The sequence below is a fragment of the Sorghum bicolor genome, chromosome 4 (assembly GCF_000003195.3).
Source record: "Sorghum bicolor cultivar BTx623 chromosome 4, Sorghum_bicolor_NCBIv3, whole genome shotgun sequence".
NCBI classification, from domain to species: domain Eukaryota; kingdom Viridiplantae; phylum Streptophyta; class Magnoliopsida; order Poales; family Poaceae; genus Sorghum; species Sorghum bicolor.
This window is the reverse complement of record NC_012873.2, coordinates 39,848,207-39,865,368: the sequence shown is the minus strand read 5'-3', so window position 1 is coordinate 39,865,368 and position 17,162 is coordinate 39,848,207. Positions and strand designations below refer to the sequence as shown.

The 17,162-nt window shown below is 42.2% G+C and overlaps 4 protein-coding genes across 4 annotated transcripts; 3 read left to right on the top strand and 1 right to left on the bottom strand.

Moving 5' to 3' along the window:
- Nucleotides 1,349–3,752, top strand: LOC110434785 (L10-interacting MYB domain-containing protein-like). Its single transcript, XM_021459509.1, has 2 exons — nucleotides 1,349–2,699; nucleotides 2,956–3,752. The coding sequence occupies exons 1-2, from the start codon at nucleotides 2,407–2,409 to the stop codon at nucleotides 3,422–3,424; spliced, it is 762 nt and encodes a 253-aa protein (XP_021315184.1). The 5' UTR covers nucleotides 1,349–2,406; the 3' UTR covers nucleotides 3,425–3,752.
- Nucleotides 12,477–13,057, top strand: LOC8081691. Its single transcript, XM_002453735.2, has one exon. It carries the CDS (start codon nucleotides 12,663–12,665, stop codon nucleotides 12,921–12,923), a length of 261 nt encoding a protein of 86 aa, XP_002453780.1. The 5' UTR covers nucleotides 12,477–12,662; the 3' UTR covers nucleotides 12,924–13,057.
- LOC8077808 lies at nucleotides 12,962–13,786 on the bottom strand. The gene has a single exon (XM_021460208.1). It carries the CDS (start codon nucleotides 13,695–13,697, stop codon nucleotides 13,494–13,496), a length of 204 nt encoding a protein of 67 aa, XP_021315883.1. The 5' UTR covers nucleotides 13,698–13,786; the 3' UTR covers nucleotides 12,962–13,493.
- On the top strand, nucleotides 15,119–16,134 carry LOC8081690. Its single transcript, XM_002453734.2, has 2 exons — nucleotides 15,119–15,533; nucleotides 15,853–16,134. The coding sequence occupies exons 1-2, from the start codon at nucleotides 15,119–15,121 to the stop codon at nucleotides 16,047–16,049; spliced, it is 612 nt and encodes a 203-aa protein (XP_002453779.2). The 3' UTR covers nucleotides 16,050–16,134.

Here is a 17,162-nt window from a genome sequence, read left to right as displayed (position 1 = left end):
CGCCATTAATGAACTCTTCGGAGCGCCGATCGGCATTATACATCCAATTACGTGTTACCATCTGCATTAAAGATAACATATATATTATGAAAACCATGCACACATATAGTTTCTCATCTTATTGCACAACATGTCTAAGATACATAGTTGATTAATTTAGGAAAGCTTGGCTACAACAAATACAATCTCAACTAGCATTAAAAAAAAAACAAAACTAAAATGCACTTAAGCAACATAATTAGTTCGCGTCCGATCCCAACTATAATAGATAGATCATTCGCTTGATCAACATCATTGAACTTCTTTCGTCGGCCCACTGCCTCACCACCTTCAGCCTCAACCACCTGTGCAAAAGATTTCTTAATTTGTTCAATGTATTCTTCCTCCCAGTACCAACCTGTACATCCGCCGGTACCGTCCCACTGAAATTAAAAGAGAGAATCAAAAGTTTAATTAATATCATTTTAAAAAATATGCACATATATAAGCAAATGTCTGGAAATAACTCACATTACAATCTGGACACTTGTAGAATATACGACCCTTATTTACTCCCTCTTTCGACACTTTGTACTCCATCAAAATCTTCTGCCCACACTTGCCACAAATAATGAGAGGGAGTTCCGGACGGTATCGCTTTTGAACCCGTTGAGAGACTGAAGACCCGGTCACGGTTGCCATCTACTATCCATACTCAATTTTTAAACAATTATAAATTCCACATTTACTAGTAAACATGTATGATACAATGGACATTATATGTAGTAATAAAAATAAATCAAGTGATATTAACAAACTAATTAATTTGAACTATCCTACTTTCTATGATCATAAAAATATACTATAATTCATTCTTGCAAAATACATTAAAACTAGGTCAACCATGAAATATGATATATATATATATGGATACTAATTCATGTGAATGATTCAAAATAACAAAGTGGATTTGAGCTAAAAAATGATGGGAACATCACAAGCCAAAAACAACATGAAAAAGACAAGAAAGGCTGAAGTTAGTCACCTCCAAGCACGAAAAGACGATGACGGAGTCGAAGAAGATCAACGATGGGCGTTGGAGATGAAGAACAAATGAAGAACAAGCAAGAAGAAGCTCCAAGAACAACAATGGTGCTCTCGGTTTCAAATGGGCAGAGGGGAGGAGGGAGCCGGCCTATAAACCGGACCTTTAGCACCGGTTTAGGGCAAAAACCGGTGCTAAAGGGTTACCTTTTAGCACCGGTTTTTAACACAAACCGGTGCTAAAGGGTTTGCCTCGGCCCGTGGCTCCGGCCGGTGCTAAAGGGGTCTTTAACCCCGGGCCGCAAAAAGGCCGAGGTTTTTGGCCATTTTGGGCATCGACCAATGCCTCATTCTGTAGTAGTGTGGCCCAGCTCATCCACTGGCGTGCCCCCATCCTCCGGCGGCGGCTAGCCAGGCTCCTCCTCTGGTGTGCCCCCGGCTGCCATTGGCTGGCCTAGCTCGTCCTCTGGCGCACCCCTATCGGCCGGAACGTCATCTGCTGGTGGCACGTCGTCTGCTGGGGACAGCTTTGGTTGGCAACGATTTAATGCTACAGCGACTGCTCTTTTTGGTCTGGACTGGAGGGAGACGACGACACCTGAACGCGTCGAAGATGACCGCATTGCTCCTAGCCGTGGTGGCTGAGGCGGGCGAGGTGGGCGAGGTGGTCGAGGTGCACGCTCACAAAAGCCTCCTGTTGTTCCTGCTGCCCCCCAACCGGACACTGTTGACCTCACCGATTCAAGGTAATTGTTGTTTTCTGAGTTGTACAGGGTTCATTTGTATGATGCTTGTCAATTGGTATGATGCTTGCACGGATTGTGTGTGGCCCTGTGAACTGAATGATAGCATTTGAAAGCTTCACGCTTTGATGTATTTGCCATTAGCTAGCTAGTAGGCACGTGTGCACAGGTTGTCAACTAGAATATATGCCAAGGACTATATACAATAATCTTTAGTACTAGAATATATGCTCATCTTTAGTACTAGAATATATGATATCTATTGTAAACTTGAGTAGATATAGCAGGCGATAGCAGTAGATGACCTTGTTCAAGTTATATGAGAGCTAGGTTCAGTTAAGAGCTTTGTCAGCTTAATGCATTTGAAATCTGCACGCTTTAGTAGTAGTACGGGTAATTAAATAGTTCGAGTTCAACAGAAAGTTTTTTTGGCTATAGAGTAGTGCCTGAAAGTTTTTGCTTTAGTGCTTGAAAATTCTTTTTTGCTTTAGTGGTCTATCTTGGTTTTTTAGTTACCAATGTCAAAACTAGTTTATTAGTTCAGAGACTACCTAGAGCTGCTTTGCTATGTAGTTCAGTACTCAATTTTTGATGCCATGTGCTAGGATAATGCTGAAAATGGAAACCAGTATTGGATGGGATGAAAATACCTAGTGGTTTTTTGTTCTCCGATTGGTCAGATGAAAATATTAGGATAGTTTGTGAGAATTTTGCTGATGAAGTACAAAAGGGAAACCGGGCAAACACTCACTTGAATAAGACTAGGTACAAGAATGTCATTAAGAGGTTCAAAGAAAGTACTGGTTGTGATTACACTAGATTGCAGTTCAAAAACAAGTGGGATAGGTTGAAAGGTGATTATGCTATTTGGAAGAAACTCAGCAACCATCAGACTGATATTGGATGGGATAAATCGAAAAAGAACATTCGGATGCCATAGGCCTGGTGGAAGAAGATTGTAAAAGTAAGTGCATTTCATAAACATTTCTATTGCAAACTTCTCTGTAATTTCTCTGCAACAATCAAACTGGTATTGAATGGGATGAACCTGACACACTTGTAATTTCTCATCGCAGGAAATTAAGGGGAGTTCTAGGTTCAAGCAAAGAGGGCTGCAGAATGTGGAGCAGTTGGAAATTATGTTTGAGGACTTTCGTAACACTGGAGATGATCGCTAGTCTGTTTCTAGTGGTGTAGCACCGGCCCTAGCAAGTTTGTCATGTGACAATTCTCGAGTTAATGATGAAGAAGAAGCTGATGATGATAGTGAGCCAGAACAAGAGACACCTATTAGTAGTGCAAGGGGAAAGAGGAGTGGAGAGGCTGTTAACAGTACAGGAAAGAAACCAAAGACAAGTACAAGGCATTGGTTACAGAATCAAATGAGGAAACTAGTGGACATGAATGAGAGGACCACGGCTTCTTGTGAGTCCATTGCAAGGAGGGAAGTTAGATCTGGGTATTCCATAGAGGATGTAATGGCCTTGGTTGTGGAGTGTGGTGCTGCTCCAGGATCAAATGAGCACTTCATTGCAACTATTCTTTTTACCAAGAGGGCTGAGAGACAGATGTTCATGACTTTGAGAACTCCTCGGGATAGGATTGATTGGTTGAGGAAGATACATGAGTGGATGACTAGAAATGATGTGCATAAATAGTGCAACACCATTCAAATATTGATGTGTTTGGACTAGATTATGCTTTTAATTTATTTGGAACATCTGTAATGTTGAATGCTTCCTATTTGGACCAGATTATGCTTTTTAATTTGTTTGGAACATCTGTAATATTGAATACTTCCTATTTGGACCATATTATGCTTTTAATTTATTTGGAACGTTTGTAATGTTGAATACTTCCTATTTGGACCAGATTATGCTTTTAATTCATTTGGAACATCTGTAATGTGTTGAATACTTTTTAAATTTATTTGGTGCACTAGTAATGTTTATTTGGTTTATTTATGGTGGTTGTTTTTTTTGTGTGGAGACCACAGTTAGGTACTGAGACAGATGATACAGATGATTGTGATTCTGATGAATGGATTTCAAATACTATGCAAGTGTTCAGTCTAACCAAAAACAAATTGATTGGCTGTGCAATTCTAGCGGTCCAGTACTACATGACATATCTTGACAAGAACGAGATAAAAACTCCAGCACAGTCAGGTTATGGTTGGACATTGGAGGTTCTAAACACTCCAGGTGAATCTCATAAAATGTTCAGAATGAATGCATCATTGTTTGATATGCTACATAACCTGTGAGTTAGTACATATGGTCTTGAGTCATCACTTCACATGAATTCAATAGTCACTAGCCATGTTTCTACTAATTTATGGGCATGGCGCGTCCATAAGTGCTTTGCATGGTATATTCAAGCACTCTACAGAGACAATCAGTCGAAAATTTGATGAGGTCTTGATGTGTTTGATCTCCATGTGTAGGGACTACATAGGCCTATTGATCCAAACTTCTCTACAACACATTCTAGGCTTACTAATGATAGGAGGATGATGCCTTATTTTAAAGATTGCATTGGAGCACTAGATGGTACTCATATCTCAGCAACCCCACCTCCGAACGACCAAATTAGATACATCGGTCGAAGTGGAAAATCAACACAAAATGTTTTTGCTATTGTTGATTTTGACATGCAATTCTCATATGCATCTATTCGGCAGCCTGGTTCTATGCATGACACAAGTGTGCTCTTTCATGCAATTGAATATTATCATGACAAGTTCCCACACCCCCCTCAAGGTACGTATATATGTATAGATTACACTAATTTGTTCATAAATATGCGGCTATAATTTGTGTATATGAATCTCTGTTACCCTTTTCTTGTACTTAGGAAAATATTATGTTGTTGATGCCGGGTATCCAAATAGGCCTGCATATTTGTCACCATACAAGGGTGAAAGGTATCACGTGCCAGAATGGAGGAGGGGTCCTACACCAAGAGGTGAGCAAGAGTTTAATCATTTGCATTCAAGTATTCGGAATATGGTGGAGCGTTCATTTGGTGTGTGGAAGATGAAGTGGAGGATTGTTCTTAAAATGCCAAGTTACCCAATGAATAAGAAAAAGATGATCGTTGCTGCACCAATGTGCCTACATGACTTTATTCGTGAGAACCATGGCCAATTTGATGACAAGGACTTCAGAAAATGTGATAGGAATCCTGATTATGTGCCCACTGCACCTAAAAGGTATAGAAAATATACTCCAAAAAATGCAGGTGATACATCAACCTCGTTAGCTAATGATCAGAACATAGATAAATTTCCCGAAGAACTTGCAAAGGCAATCTATCTTTCTCGATCATCATAAGCATCCGGCCTAAATGCTCAGGACGTTGTGGCCTCATTTTATAGCTAGAGACACGGTGAGATATCAGATGATGATGCATGTTGTTACAGGCTGGATAAGCATGTATATTTGCATTCGTTAGCTAAATCATCATAAGCAAATGAAGAAGATTGTATGGCTTTGTAATGGTTTATATTATTTTTTATTTTAATTTTTAATTCATGTCAAGGCAACAACCCGATCAAGACATATTCTGCATGTCTGCTTGTTCCGTGATCAAAAACATACACTAGTACAGGGACATACTATACAAGCGGTTGGTAATCTATTTCTACTGGCGTTTTTCAGCACCACCTGTGGTAGAGTCCAGTAGAAATGGACCAATTCCACAGGCAGTTCCTTATGAGCCGCATGTAGAAAACATTTCCACAGGTGGCTCTCTTATGTAACCGCATGTGGAAATGTTTTTTATAGAAAATATGAAATCGTGTTTTAAAAATTGGGAAAAAAAGATTTAATTTTAGGGAAGGCCCACTGGCTAAGTCGCAAGTCGTGCATTTTCTAGTGGGATTCGAACCTAAGACCTCGCCCTCGCACGTAACCTCTTCTACCACTCCACCTATCACTCAAATGGGTCTATACTAGAGTTTTTTTTTGACAAGGAACCAAAATAAATTAATTAACAGCAACTTGCTGTTAGAACCATTACAGAGTTAACGGTTACATTGTGAAGTGCCGTCATTAAGGGACACTCCTGCTCGTGAGGTGCAAAAGAACAGTCACCGTTGAAGGTAATCTGATTGGCCCTAATACATGTAAGAGCTTGTCTGGCGAGCAAATCTGCCATTTGGTTTTGTGTACGCCTGATCCTTTTTATAGATGATGCAATGCCCTGCAAGCTGGTCTTAATTAACTGAGTAAAAGGTTTAACTCTCTGTCAGGTGGATGTTCCTGATCTTGTCCATTTAGGAAATGGACAAGCTGCTGATTGTCAGAAAGCATTGCAGTATGATCCAACTGCAAAGCCTTGATCACTGCAGCCGCAAGGGCAAGAGCCGCCGCTTCTGCCATAAGGACCGAAGAGGCATTCTTCATGGCTGCTTTGATGAAGATATTATGAGGGGGGTGCACTTGTGTATTGACCAAGAAGATGCCAATCCCAGCTTCTCTAGGGGTATAGACTGATTGGTCCGGTTAAATGGAAGCATCTACATAACATCTATTTCCTGGAATCTGAGAAGGGAGTAGGACTAGGCACCTATCCACCATATAAGTGGCATTGTTGGACACCGGAATGGTGTCTGTATTGGTTCCTGCATGGAAATTATTTGTACCTTGGTAATGTGCTGCATTGATCGGATTGTCACCGCTTGTGTTCAGATGGTAGTGGACGTTTTGTTGATCAGCTTGGTGAAGCCGCGTGTTTGGGACACCTACAACTGAAAACGCCATACCTTGGTTGGGGATCCCTGTAGTTTGGTTGTTGACAGCTATATGTTGAACTTGTAGAAGTTTTTCGCTTTGGATATCAGATGGCATCAGTGCAGAGTTGGCATCAAGGTGGGACTGCATATGTGTTGACGCCGCCTGATGTACCTGAAATGAAGTCCATGTTTTTCTTTGGAAGCGGTTATCATTGCGGGCTTTCCAAATGTACCAAAGAGTAAAAAGCGTTTTACGCAAAGTAGTGTCTGATGGGTTGTTAGTAATAAGGAGAGGTAGAGCTTGTTGAACTCCATCTTCATCTGCAACAATAATGTTAGTAGGCATTGGAGGAGTGGCAGTGGACCATACTTGTTTAGTAAATCGCAGTGGAAGAAAAGGTGAATGTCATTTTCAATATTCCCACAATAGGAACAATGTTGATCTATATGCGGGGAGTACCTCCCTGCTCTCTCTCCCGTGGCTAGAGCCCTTCTAATCAACCTCCAAGCGAAGGTTTTAAGGAGGGGAGGGATTGTTTTACTTTTCCATACCTTATGCAGGATATTGTTGGCTTCAGAATTTATACTCCTTGGTCCTTGGGTGGGAAGAATGTGAGGCTCTTGAGTAGCTAGGTATCTGTAAGCAGATCTGGTGGTGCATCGGCCATCAGTGGTAGGGGTCCACCTCAGAATATCCTCATGATCAGAGAGCACTACCGTGGTCTCTTCAATGATCTGTACCGCTTGGTGGGAGAAAGTAGTTGATAGGAGCTGATGATCCCATGTTTTGGTTCCCTGCACCCACAAATCTGATACTTTAGCTGGCAAGGGAAGGTTGACTACCGGGGTGATGAGGTGATCGTGGATGTTAGTCCAGAGAGGCGACCATGGTGATGACCAAATGGAAGAGTTGCCTGCATGTAGTTGATAGGTTGAATTGGCAATGATATGGTGCCGAACCTGCATAATAGAGGACCAATAAACAGATCGGGGATTTTTGTTAGGAGCAGTCCAGAAAGAGTCATTAGGATAATATTTAGCCTTTAGGATGTCAGAAAGAAAAACATTTTTATTGGTAGCAATATTCCAAGCCGAGTGAATAAGCAAGCTTCTGTTGATAGTTTCCATATCCCGAATTCCTAAACCCCCTTTTTCCTTGAGTTTGCAGATGTCGTCCCAGGATCGGTATGCAATGGGACTAGTGCTTTGCTCTTCTTGAACTCCTGTCCACCAGAACCTCTTAATAATAGTATTAATCTTTTCGATAAAAGCTTTGGAGAATAGGACAGTCGACATATAATAAATGGGAATTAAAGAAAGCACAGATTTAATGTACTGTAATCTACCAGCATGATTGAGCTTGTTAGCTTTGAGCGTACCAAGTTTGGCAAAGAATTTGTTGTAAATAAATTGATAGGCTCTGTTTTTATCCCTGTGGCTAAAAATCATGGGGTGACCTAGGTGCATAGTGTTGGGTGGGAGATCAGGCACTGGGAAAATACCTTTAATCTGGTTCCTAATGTGGGTAGGCACATTTTTGCTAAAGTAAATGAAGGATTTGTGGAGATTAGGTGTCTGACCAGACTGACGACAAAAATCATATAGGATAGTCTTGATTGCTCGCGCTTCATTCACGGAGGCCTCTCCACAAACAATTAGATCATCTGCAAATAAAAGGGAATGAATAGGTGGCCCACCAGGTCCCAAAGAGATACCTTGTAGATTATTATGTTGAAGAGCCTCATGCAACCTTATAGAAAGTTCATTAATAGCAAGGACAAAAAGGTAAGGGGATAAAGGGCAGCCCTGTCTGATACCCCTTTGAGAGATGAAATGTCCAGAAGGTTCATCATTTATGAGGACAGCAAAGGTAGGAGAGGAAATGCAAGCATGGATGAGACCAATAAAATTATCATTGAGACCTAGCCTCCTAAGAGAAGCTACAATGAAATGCCATTCAATCCTGTCAAAAGCTTTAGCAAGGTCAATTTTTAAAATAAACGCATTGGATTTCCAAGTTTTTAAATTGAAGGAGTGAAGAATTTCCTGGGTGATGATAATATTGGAGGAAATATGCCTGTTAGCAATAAAGGCAGATTGAGCTTGGTCAACATAATTAGGGAGATGGTGCTTCAGTCTGTTAGCTAAGGATTTAGAAATAATTTTATAAATGACGTTGCAAAGGCTAATAGGTCTATAATCTTGAGGATAAGCAGGATGGTTGATTTTAGGAATTAGAGTAATGTAAATTTGATTTAGTTCAGAGGGTAAAATAGAGTTAGTATAGAAATTGTTTACCACTGAGAAGACATCATCTTTGATCCATGGCCATGCCGCCTTATAGAAAGCAGCATTGAGGCCATCGGGTCCAGGAGCAGCATTACTTCTCATTTCCCTAATGAGATCAAAAATTTCTTTGAGGTTAGGAGTAGAGTAGGTATACCTGAGAAGTTCATCCCTGTGAAGAGCATCGTCATCCTCTTGCATCTGATTGGCATGATTGATGCAAGTCCTGCCAATAGTGGATTGGTGAAGGGAGGTGGATGCAGAATACATGTTGCTGTTCCGCTGATCAGTAATTGGCGAGCTGAAAATGTCAGTGAAATAGTTGACCAAGGTATCAGCTAGCTGTTCAGGCGTGGTTGAGTGACTGCCATCTAGATTGGTGAGGTGGGTGATTTTATTTTTCCTATTCCTTTTGACAATTGCTTGATGGAAGAAGGCAGTGTTTCTATCTCCTGCTACTGCCCAGTTTTTCTTAGCTCTCTGGACATGGTAAGCTTCCTCCTTGGTCTGTAATTCTTGATGTTTCTCATGGAGCTGTTGCTGAAGCGAGTAGTTCTGATGAGAAGGTTGGAGGCTCTGCTGTTCGTGTAACTGGGTCTCAATTTGGGCCAGCATATCATTGTTTTTAGGTTTCTTTTTTCTCCATTTCTTGAGGTCAGCTGCCAGATACTTTATTTTTTGGGGAAATTCACGAGTAGAAGAGCGGTTCCAGCTTTGTTTGGCTATGTCATAAAATTCCTGTTCCATCAACCACCAATTCTCAAAGCGAAAAGGTTTGTTAGTACGGGGTCTTTGAGAATTTAATATTGCAAGGATGGGAGCATGATCACTGTATAGCATCGGGAGGTGGTAGATAGTGGTGGCAGGATACTCCATGCACCATTCAGCATTGCCTAAACAACGATCTAGTCTTTCATAAGTAGGGAAAGAGGAAAAACGCTTGTTAGTCCATGTATACGCAGGACCATTGTAACCAAGATCAATAAAACCACAATTTTTAACATACGCACAGAACTCAGTGATACGATTCACATCGACCCTAGTGGGACCTGATTTCTTATTAGTATGCATCAGTTCATTAAGATCCCCCATGCAAAACATAGGCAAGTTGCTATTTTGTACAACAAAGTCTAGAACATGCTGCCAGATAACTGAGGTAGTGCGGTGGTGGGGATCACCATAGATACAAACTAAACCATAATGCTGCAAACTATTTTTATTAGTGCACAAAGCAAAGATGAAGTTGTGACTATGATCGACTATATTGATATCAACTTCATGTCCCCAAATCAGCCAAAGGCCACCAGACTGGCCTTGCGCTGGAACAACGAAAGCATCATTAAGATTGAAATGATTTTTAATGGCAGTTTTAGTTATTGTGGAATTTCTAGTTTCTGAAATAAAACAAACCTGAGCTTTGGTCGAATTGAGCAGGCGGGATAGATGCACCATAGTAGAGCTTCGAAGGCTTCCACCTAAGCCTCGGCAATTCCAGGCGAGGTGTGCCATGGCGCCGGTGGCACCAGGTCGGCCAGAGGTGCCGTGACGTCCGGTACCTAAGTCTGTTGGTTGTGGTGGACGACGGTAGCATGTTCTTTGTGCATCGTAACGCCCAATAACGGACCGGCTCACAGCATTTGGGGCCGTCCCAGTATTCCTACACCGCCGTGGCGATGTGGAGCTCCCACTTCAGGGGCTCCTCCCGACACTCCGGCGCTTGCGTAGCGTGGCAGTGGTCTTGGCACCTCTCCTCTTTCTTCACCTCCGCTCTGGTTGCCTTCTATTTCGTGACGGAGACGAGTGGGTAAAGGATCGACCTGAATGGTCATGAGGGGAGGAGAATGGGCCGGATCTGGTGGATGGTGGGGCGGATCTGGAGGACGCTGAGGAGGGGGATCAGGGGGAGGTTGATCCACGTCCATGGGAGGGGAAACCAGGGCAGCAGGGCTATCGCTGGCCATGGAGGACAGAGGCAGCAAGAAACGAACAAAGGAGGCAAGACGATTGGGATTTGGTGCCTCGTCAATTTGATATAGCATGATGCAAAAGAAATAGCTGTAGATCGGAGGACAGAAATGGAGGGGGCAAGAGAAATCGGCAGAACCCACAGCCAGAGAAGATCGAAGGGGATGCAGATGACTCCTACAGACCGAGCAGCTGAGATGATGAACAAGCTGAAAACAACTTGTAGAAAAGCGGATCGGAGGAAGGAATGACAATTGAATCAGGCAAGAACCAGAGATGGATGCGGATCCAGAAAATTTTTGGGGAAAATTTGGGATTGGGAGGGGGACGGAAGGAAGGAGACTTGGTTACGGCATATCGCCCAGTACTACTTCGAGCGGAAGGCAAAGTATTAGTTCCCCATATATTATCCTAAACTGAGCATACATTGATTATTTGAGCCCTAAACAGATTCAAATGGAAAAGTTGTCAACTATAAAGTTTCATAACTTTTCAAGATCTACAACTTTTATATTGGTAGTTTCTCCATCCGAGGTCATATACAAAATTTGAATTTCAAATTTGAAAAATTCAAACATTGTTTTCGACGACAAAATGATCTCAAATGAAAAAAATATCAACTACAAAATTTCATAACTTTTTGAGGTCTACAACTTTATTTTGACAGTTTTTTCAAACGGGTCATTTGAAAAGCTAAAAAAATAAATTTCAAATTATTTTTACACGCGGTTTAGTAGAAATATGATTTTTAGTGGCGGTTCCTTAGGAAAACCGTCTGTAAAAATATATGATTTGTACAGGCGGTTTTCTTAAGCAACCACCCGTAGAAATATGATTTTTAGTGGCGGTTTCTTATGAAAACTACATGTAAAAATACATAATTTCTACAGGCGGTTTTGTTAGAAAAACCGCCTGTGAAAATACATCTTCACAGATGGTAGGTAGTTCGGACACCACCATTTTTATACCACAGGCGCGTGATAACTAAAACCACCTGTGCTATAAAAAAGAGGCGTCGACGTTGTACTATTTTCTACCCGTGATGTACGTGAGGTAGTGGCAAGAATATATTAGACTATTATCTTCTCTCAATCATTCAAGAGTTATTGGTGAAGCTATTTTGTCAAGCATTATTTTTAAAGCAGCTTAGCTTCACTAAAAAAGGTGTTGGTGAAGTTGTTTTTAAAAAAAAAACAGCTTCACCAGTGAAGTTGAGGTGTAGCAAACAAGACCTAACTCGCTAAATTTGTGAAACAAATAAAAAAACCGTAACTACTAGCAACCAAGGATATGACAAGATAAGAGGTCATTATATGTTAGGCCGTTTCCAATAGGAGACCCATTTGGAAACCCAAACCTAAAATGGGTCTCCAACACAATACCTATAACCTCCAACAGAGTACCCACACAGAAGATATATTTTAGGTATCAGAAGAGGCATAACCCAAATTTGGGTATCCTCTGTCCTCGAGACTCATTTGCAGAGAGTGTTGTCATTTAGGTTTTATTGTTGGAGAAGACTAAAAATAGGTATGAAACTTATTACCTGTAGCGCTCCTCAAAAGACAAATAAGTCTTGTATTTGTATTTTGGATGATGATTGTTGGAGATAGTCCAGTATGTGCTACTTATAGGAAGAATAATATCTTTCGTGTTTATCTTGAAATTCATCCCGTTTACGCTGAGATCAAGAGCTACGGTCGGTGAGAGATGGAGACACGCGTCGCAAGAGGAGCAGCTGACTGGGGGTAGAGAGGTGCACACGTGCACACCACCTAGGTGCAGAAGAAGCATCGCGAAGCCGTTGAAGCTGGTTTATTACTCGCCGCGTTTGCGACGTCTGTGCAGCATATGCACCACTCCGCCTCCTCTCACAAGCGCGACACCGACCAACTTGTTTCTCATCCATGGACCACATGCATCGGCGTGCCGACCACGGCCACGGCGGCGACGCGCCGGCGAGCGCCCACGCCCAGCAGGCCGGTGTAGACAAGAACCGGCAGCAGGAGCATCAGCCGCCTTCTTCGTTGAACCCGACGGCGGCGAGGCTCCTCCGCGAGGCCATCGTCTCCCAGCCGGACGGCGAGAAGCCGGCTGCCGCGACGGGCTTCTCGGACATCCTGGCCTTTGCGCGCTCCGTTGACCGGGTCGACTCTCCTCTTGAGTAGCCCTTGAGCTTCCGCAGTCAGCTCACTAGCTTTGTTTCTTTTTTTTCTTTTCTTTTCTTTTTCCATTTCCCCATCCTGTACTCTCGCCGCAATAAAAAAAGGTCAACACCTTCCTCCCTATTTCGATGCTTCAATGTTCGTCAATTCATTGGCCATTTCTGTGCAGAGGGATTACCGGCTTGTCATTCATTTTCGCGATGCTGGTATTTAAAAAAAAAAAGAGATTTCAGCCTGAATGTGACCAATTCTGCTCCGATGTGGGCAAAACAGAATGAAATCACATCCAGTACGTACATCGCACGCTCCGCTTTCTTGCGTGTGCATGGAACAATTCGCACCGATTTCATCCGGACACGGCACAAATAAGGCACGGTACAATTTACCTGGATCGTAATTAATTCGTAATAAAGCTGCTTAATTATTTGGAGTACTTGTATGTCACACAAATGGTTTTAGCGGACGCGGAAACCGAGGTACCTTGCTAAATTACTCCATAGCCATACACACGCAGCGCATGGCAACGCGCCGAGCAGCCAGAGCTCCGTTGCGCTTCCCTGTTCCGGCGACCGTTCAGGCGACGGAGACGAGGCGGCGCGAGCAGAGGGAGCAGTAGAAGCGTCGTCGGATGCGGAAGCAGAGCGGGACGAAGCAGAGCCGCGGCGCGCTCTCCACGTCCGCCCTGACCACGCCGCCGCCGCAGTAGGGGCACCGCCCGGGCGCCTGGTGCGTGGCCACCACGCGCTCAGGCTCGTCGCAGACCACCACCAGGCACATCTCTCTGTCCCGCGCGCGGCCTCCCTCCTCGACCTCTTTTCTTGGCTCCCAGCTTCAACTTCAATCTTCTGGAGTCCAGGGTGGTGTGGATTGGGATGTGGGTTTCGCTTTGGCGCGGTCGCTGCCTGCTTTATTCCAGGTCAGAGAGGAGGGAAGCTGATTCTCACGGTGCGCACGCCGCCTGCTGTCACCTGTAGACGGTGGATCGAGATACGTGAAACTAAACAAAATTGTCTGTTTAAGGCCTTATTTAGTTCCGAAAAGTGAAAAGTTTTCGGTACTGTAGCATTTTCGTTTGTTTGTGACAAATATTATCTAATCATAAACTAACTAAGATCAAAAGATTCGTCTCGTGATTTACAGCTAAACTGTGTAATTAGTTTTTGTTTTCGTCTATATTATTGCTCCAGTGTACAGATCGAATCATACTCCTCCCATAGTTCGGTTTTGACATACACGAGAGATGCTCTAAGCACCCTAAAATATTTTTTCAAGATTCCTTATCACATCGAATATTACGGCATACACACAGCATTAAATACAAATAAAAATAAAAACTAATTACACAATTTATCTGAAAATCACGAGACGAATATTTTAAACCTAGTTACTCTATGATTTGACAATATTTGTCAAATAAAAACGAAAATTCTACAGTATTAAAATCTAAAAACTTTTTGAATCTAAATAAGGCCTAAATGTTTTTATCTATAATTTGATAAAATTTAGTATTTAGCAATTTAATAAAAGACTACAAAAAAATTATACCACAAGATTAATCAGTGTTTGGATATTGAGTTGAATATTAATGAGTTTCCTAATCTTAATTCGAGTGTTTTGAACACTTCAAAATCTCCTGTAAAGGAAAATAGTAAGGGAGAAAAGAAACTTTTGAGGATTCCTTTCTGAAGGAACAGCCGAGGTTTTAGCCTGGCAATAAACTAGATATTGTGTTTTAGTTGTGACTAGTAAATTTGTCCGTGCGTTGCTACGGGTAAAAAAATTATATTTTTATATGGAGTAGATTTTCTTTATTTATTTTTTCTCTCAATACTGGTCATAGCTGTTTTATTTGGGTCTTTATTTAGTTATTCCTAGGATATTGTTTTTCATAATTGAGCTTAGCATCAGTGATCTTAGCATCAGTGTATGTGTTACCGTAATAAGGTATTGTAACTACATATATTAGTCTTATATGGTCTCTACATAATTGTTAGAAATTATGTTGTAAAAATTTAGTTGGACTTTATAGGGAGCCTTATAGACATAAGAAAAAAAACAGCATACTTGCCTACGCTGGGTTCCGAGATATGCAGAAGATCCTTTGCCCCCGGTTGGGACAATTGCGTCCTCCAAGACACAACATTTATATTATTTTATTTGCTCTTTCCAAATGATGGTATACTTATTTAAAAAAACCCATGAGACTCTGCATTGCTCGTTCACTCATTCATTTGTTCCCCACCGCGAGCTCATCCGTTCCCACCGCGAGTTCATTCGTTCCCCCACTGCAAGCCTCATCTGTGCGAGCGCCGAGCGGACGGCCCTCCGACCCCTTACTCCCTCTCCCCTTCGCACACCCCGCGCCAGCAGCAAGATCTGTCCCAGGAGACGACGGAGCTGCAGGAGGTGCGCGCTCGCAGCGGCGCCGACATGAAGCGCGACCTCACGTGGTGGGACCTCGCGTGGTTCGGGTCGGCACCGTCATCGGCGTCGGGATCTTCGTGCTCACGGGTCGGGAGGCCAAGGAGGACATTGGTCTTGCCGTCGTCATCTCCTACGTCGTCTCCGGCGCCTCCAGCATGCTCTCCGTCTCGCGGTGTGTCCGAGTCGCTGGTGGGTCCTAGCGGTGGTGCCGGTTTTTTTCGTGCGTTTTTTTTCTTTTGAGCACGACGATGGGGTTGAGGACGGCTATAGGGCCTCCTCCGCTCCGCCTCCGCTGCGCTCTCCTCCTCCAGCCACGAGGTATGTCCCTGCCCGCGCCTGACTTGAGAAAATCTTGGAGATCTGGGAAAACCTATTTGATTAATCTTGGAGAACTGAGAAAACCTATTTAATTTTATATTGGGAGATCTGAGAAAACCTATTTGATTTCAGATTGGAAAACCTATTTGATTTTATATTGGGAGATCTGAGAAAACCTATTTGATTTCAGATTCGCTCTTCCACCAGTTTCGGACGGAGTCGGGCCGAGACGAACGGAGGCAGGCAGAAAAATTTTGGGGCAGACTGAAATTTTCACAATTTAGTAGTAGGTATAGATTAAGAATTGTTCGAACAAGTTTGTCCCGGGATTTATTAGTGTCTATGGCTCAGCTTATGAGGACGGTAAGGCATTTATTCAACAGCTAAGGTCCTTATGGCACTCCCAATGCTAGAAACTACATATAATTTCTATACCCATTAAATTTTATAGACACTATATATAGAAACTATGGTCTCAATGGATAGTTTCTGTAGAATATTTTTATATCTAATCACATTCATTCTCTCTCCATTCTTAGTGAATCATATGACTTCATGTCTAGACATGGTTTCTAACTTAGACCCAGTTTCTATGATTTTTACTCTCTCTCTTCAATAACTACATTGCCACATCAGCAAAATGTTTAGGTGGCGCTGTAATTAATGTCTATAGAAACCACAATGGTTTCTGCATTGGGAGTGCTCTTAGTAGAAAACTAGGATGGCACCACTCTTGTCGGGCCGGGGTGATTTTAAATTGGTTTCTAATTCAAAAGATAAAAGTAATGAAATCATAAACCAGAATTGGTGGACCTATTTAACAAATAGATTCATGGTTTTGGTTTGATGGAATTAAAAAACTCTTCTACATCATATACTTGGACAAATAATCAAGAGCAACCAATTATGACGGCTATGTATAAGTTCTTTTGTAACATAGCTTTTGACCAGAAATATCCTCTTTCTAGTTATAACGAAAGCTAGGGTTGGTACTGATCATGTACCTTTGATTTTGAATTGTGGTATTCATGAACAGAAAAAACCAAAGTCGTTCAGGTTTGAGAAATGGTGGCTTGAGCAACCTGATTTTAAAGAGTTAGTGGAGAAAACCTGGAACACTGACTATGTTTTTACAGACCCAATGGATATTTGGCTGTTTAATATTAGGTTATTAAAGAAAAAAGTTAAAGGGTGCACTAGTACAGAAAATCTCAACGGCGGCGGTAGTGTCTAATTTCTACAAGCGGTTTCAGTTATAGCGCACTAGTGCAAATAAAATGGCCGGCCCAACTCAAAAACCGTCTGTGTAAACCAATTTACACTAGTGGTTCACTTATAGGAATTGTTAGTGTAAATGGTGCATTTTCATTGGTGGTTCCATTAAGTGAACTGCCTGTGTAAACCCATTTATACTGGCGATTCGCTTAATAGAACTACCAGTGTAAATGGTTTTACACAGACGATTTCTTAAGCCAGCCGTTCAGTGATTTCTTAAGCCAG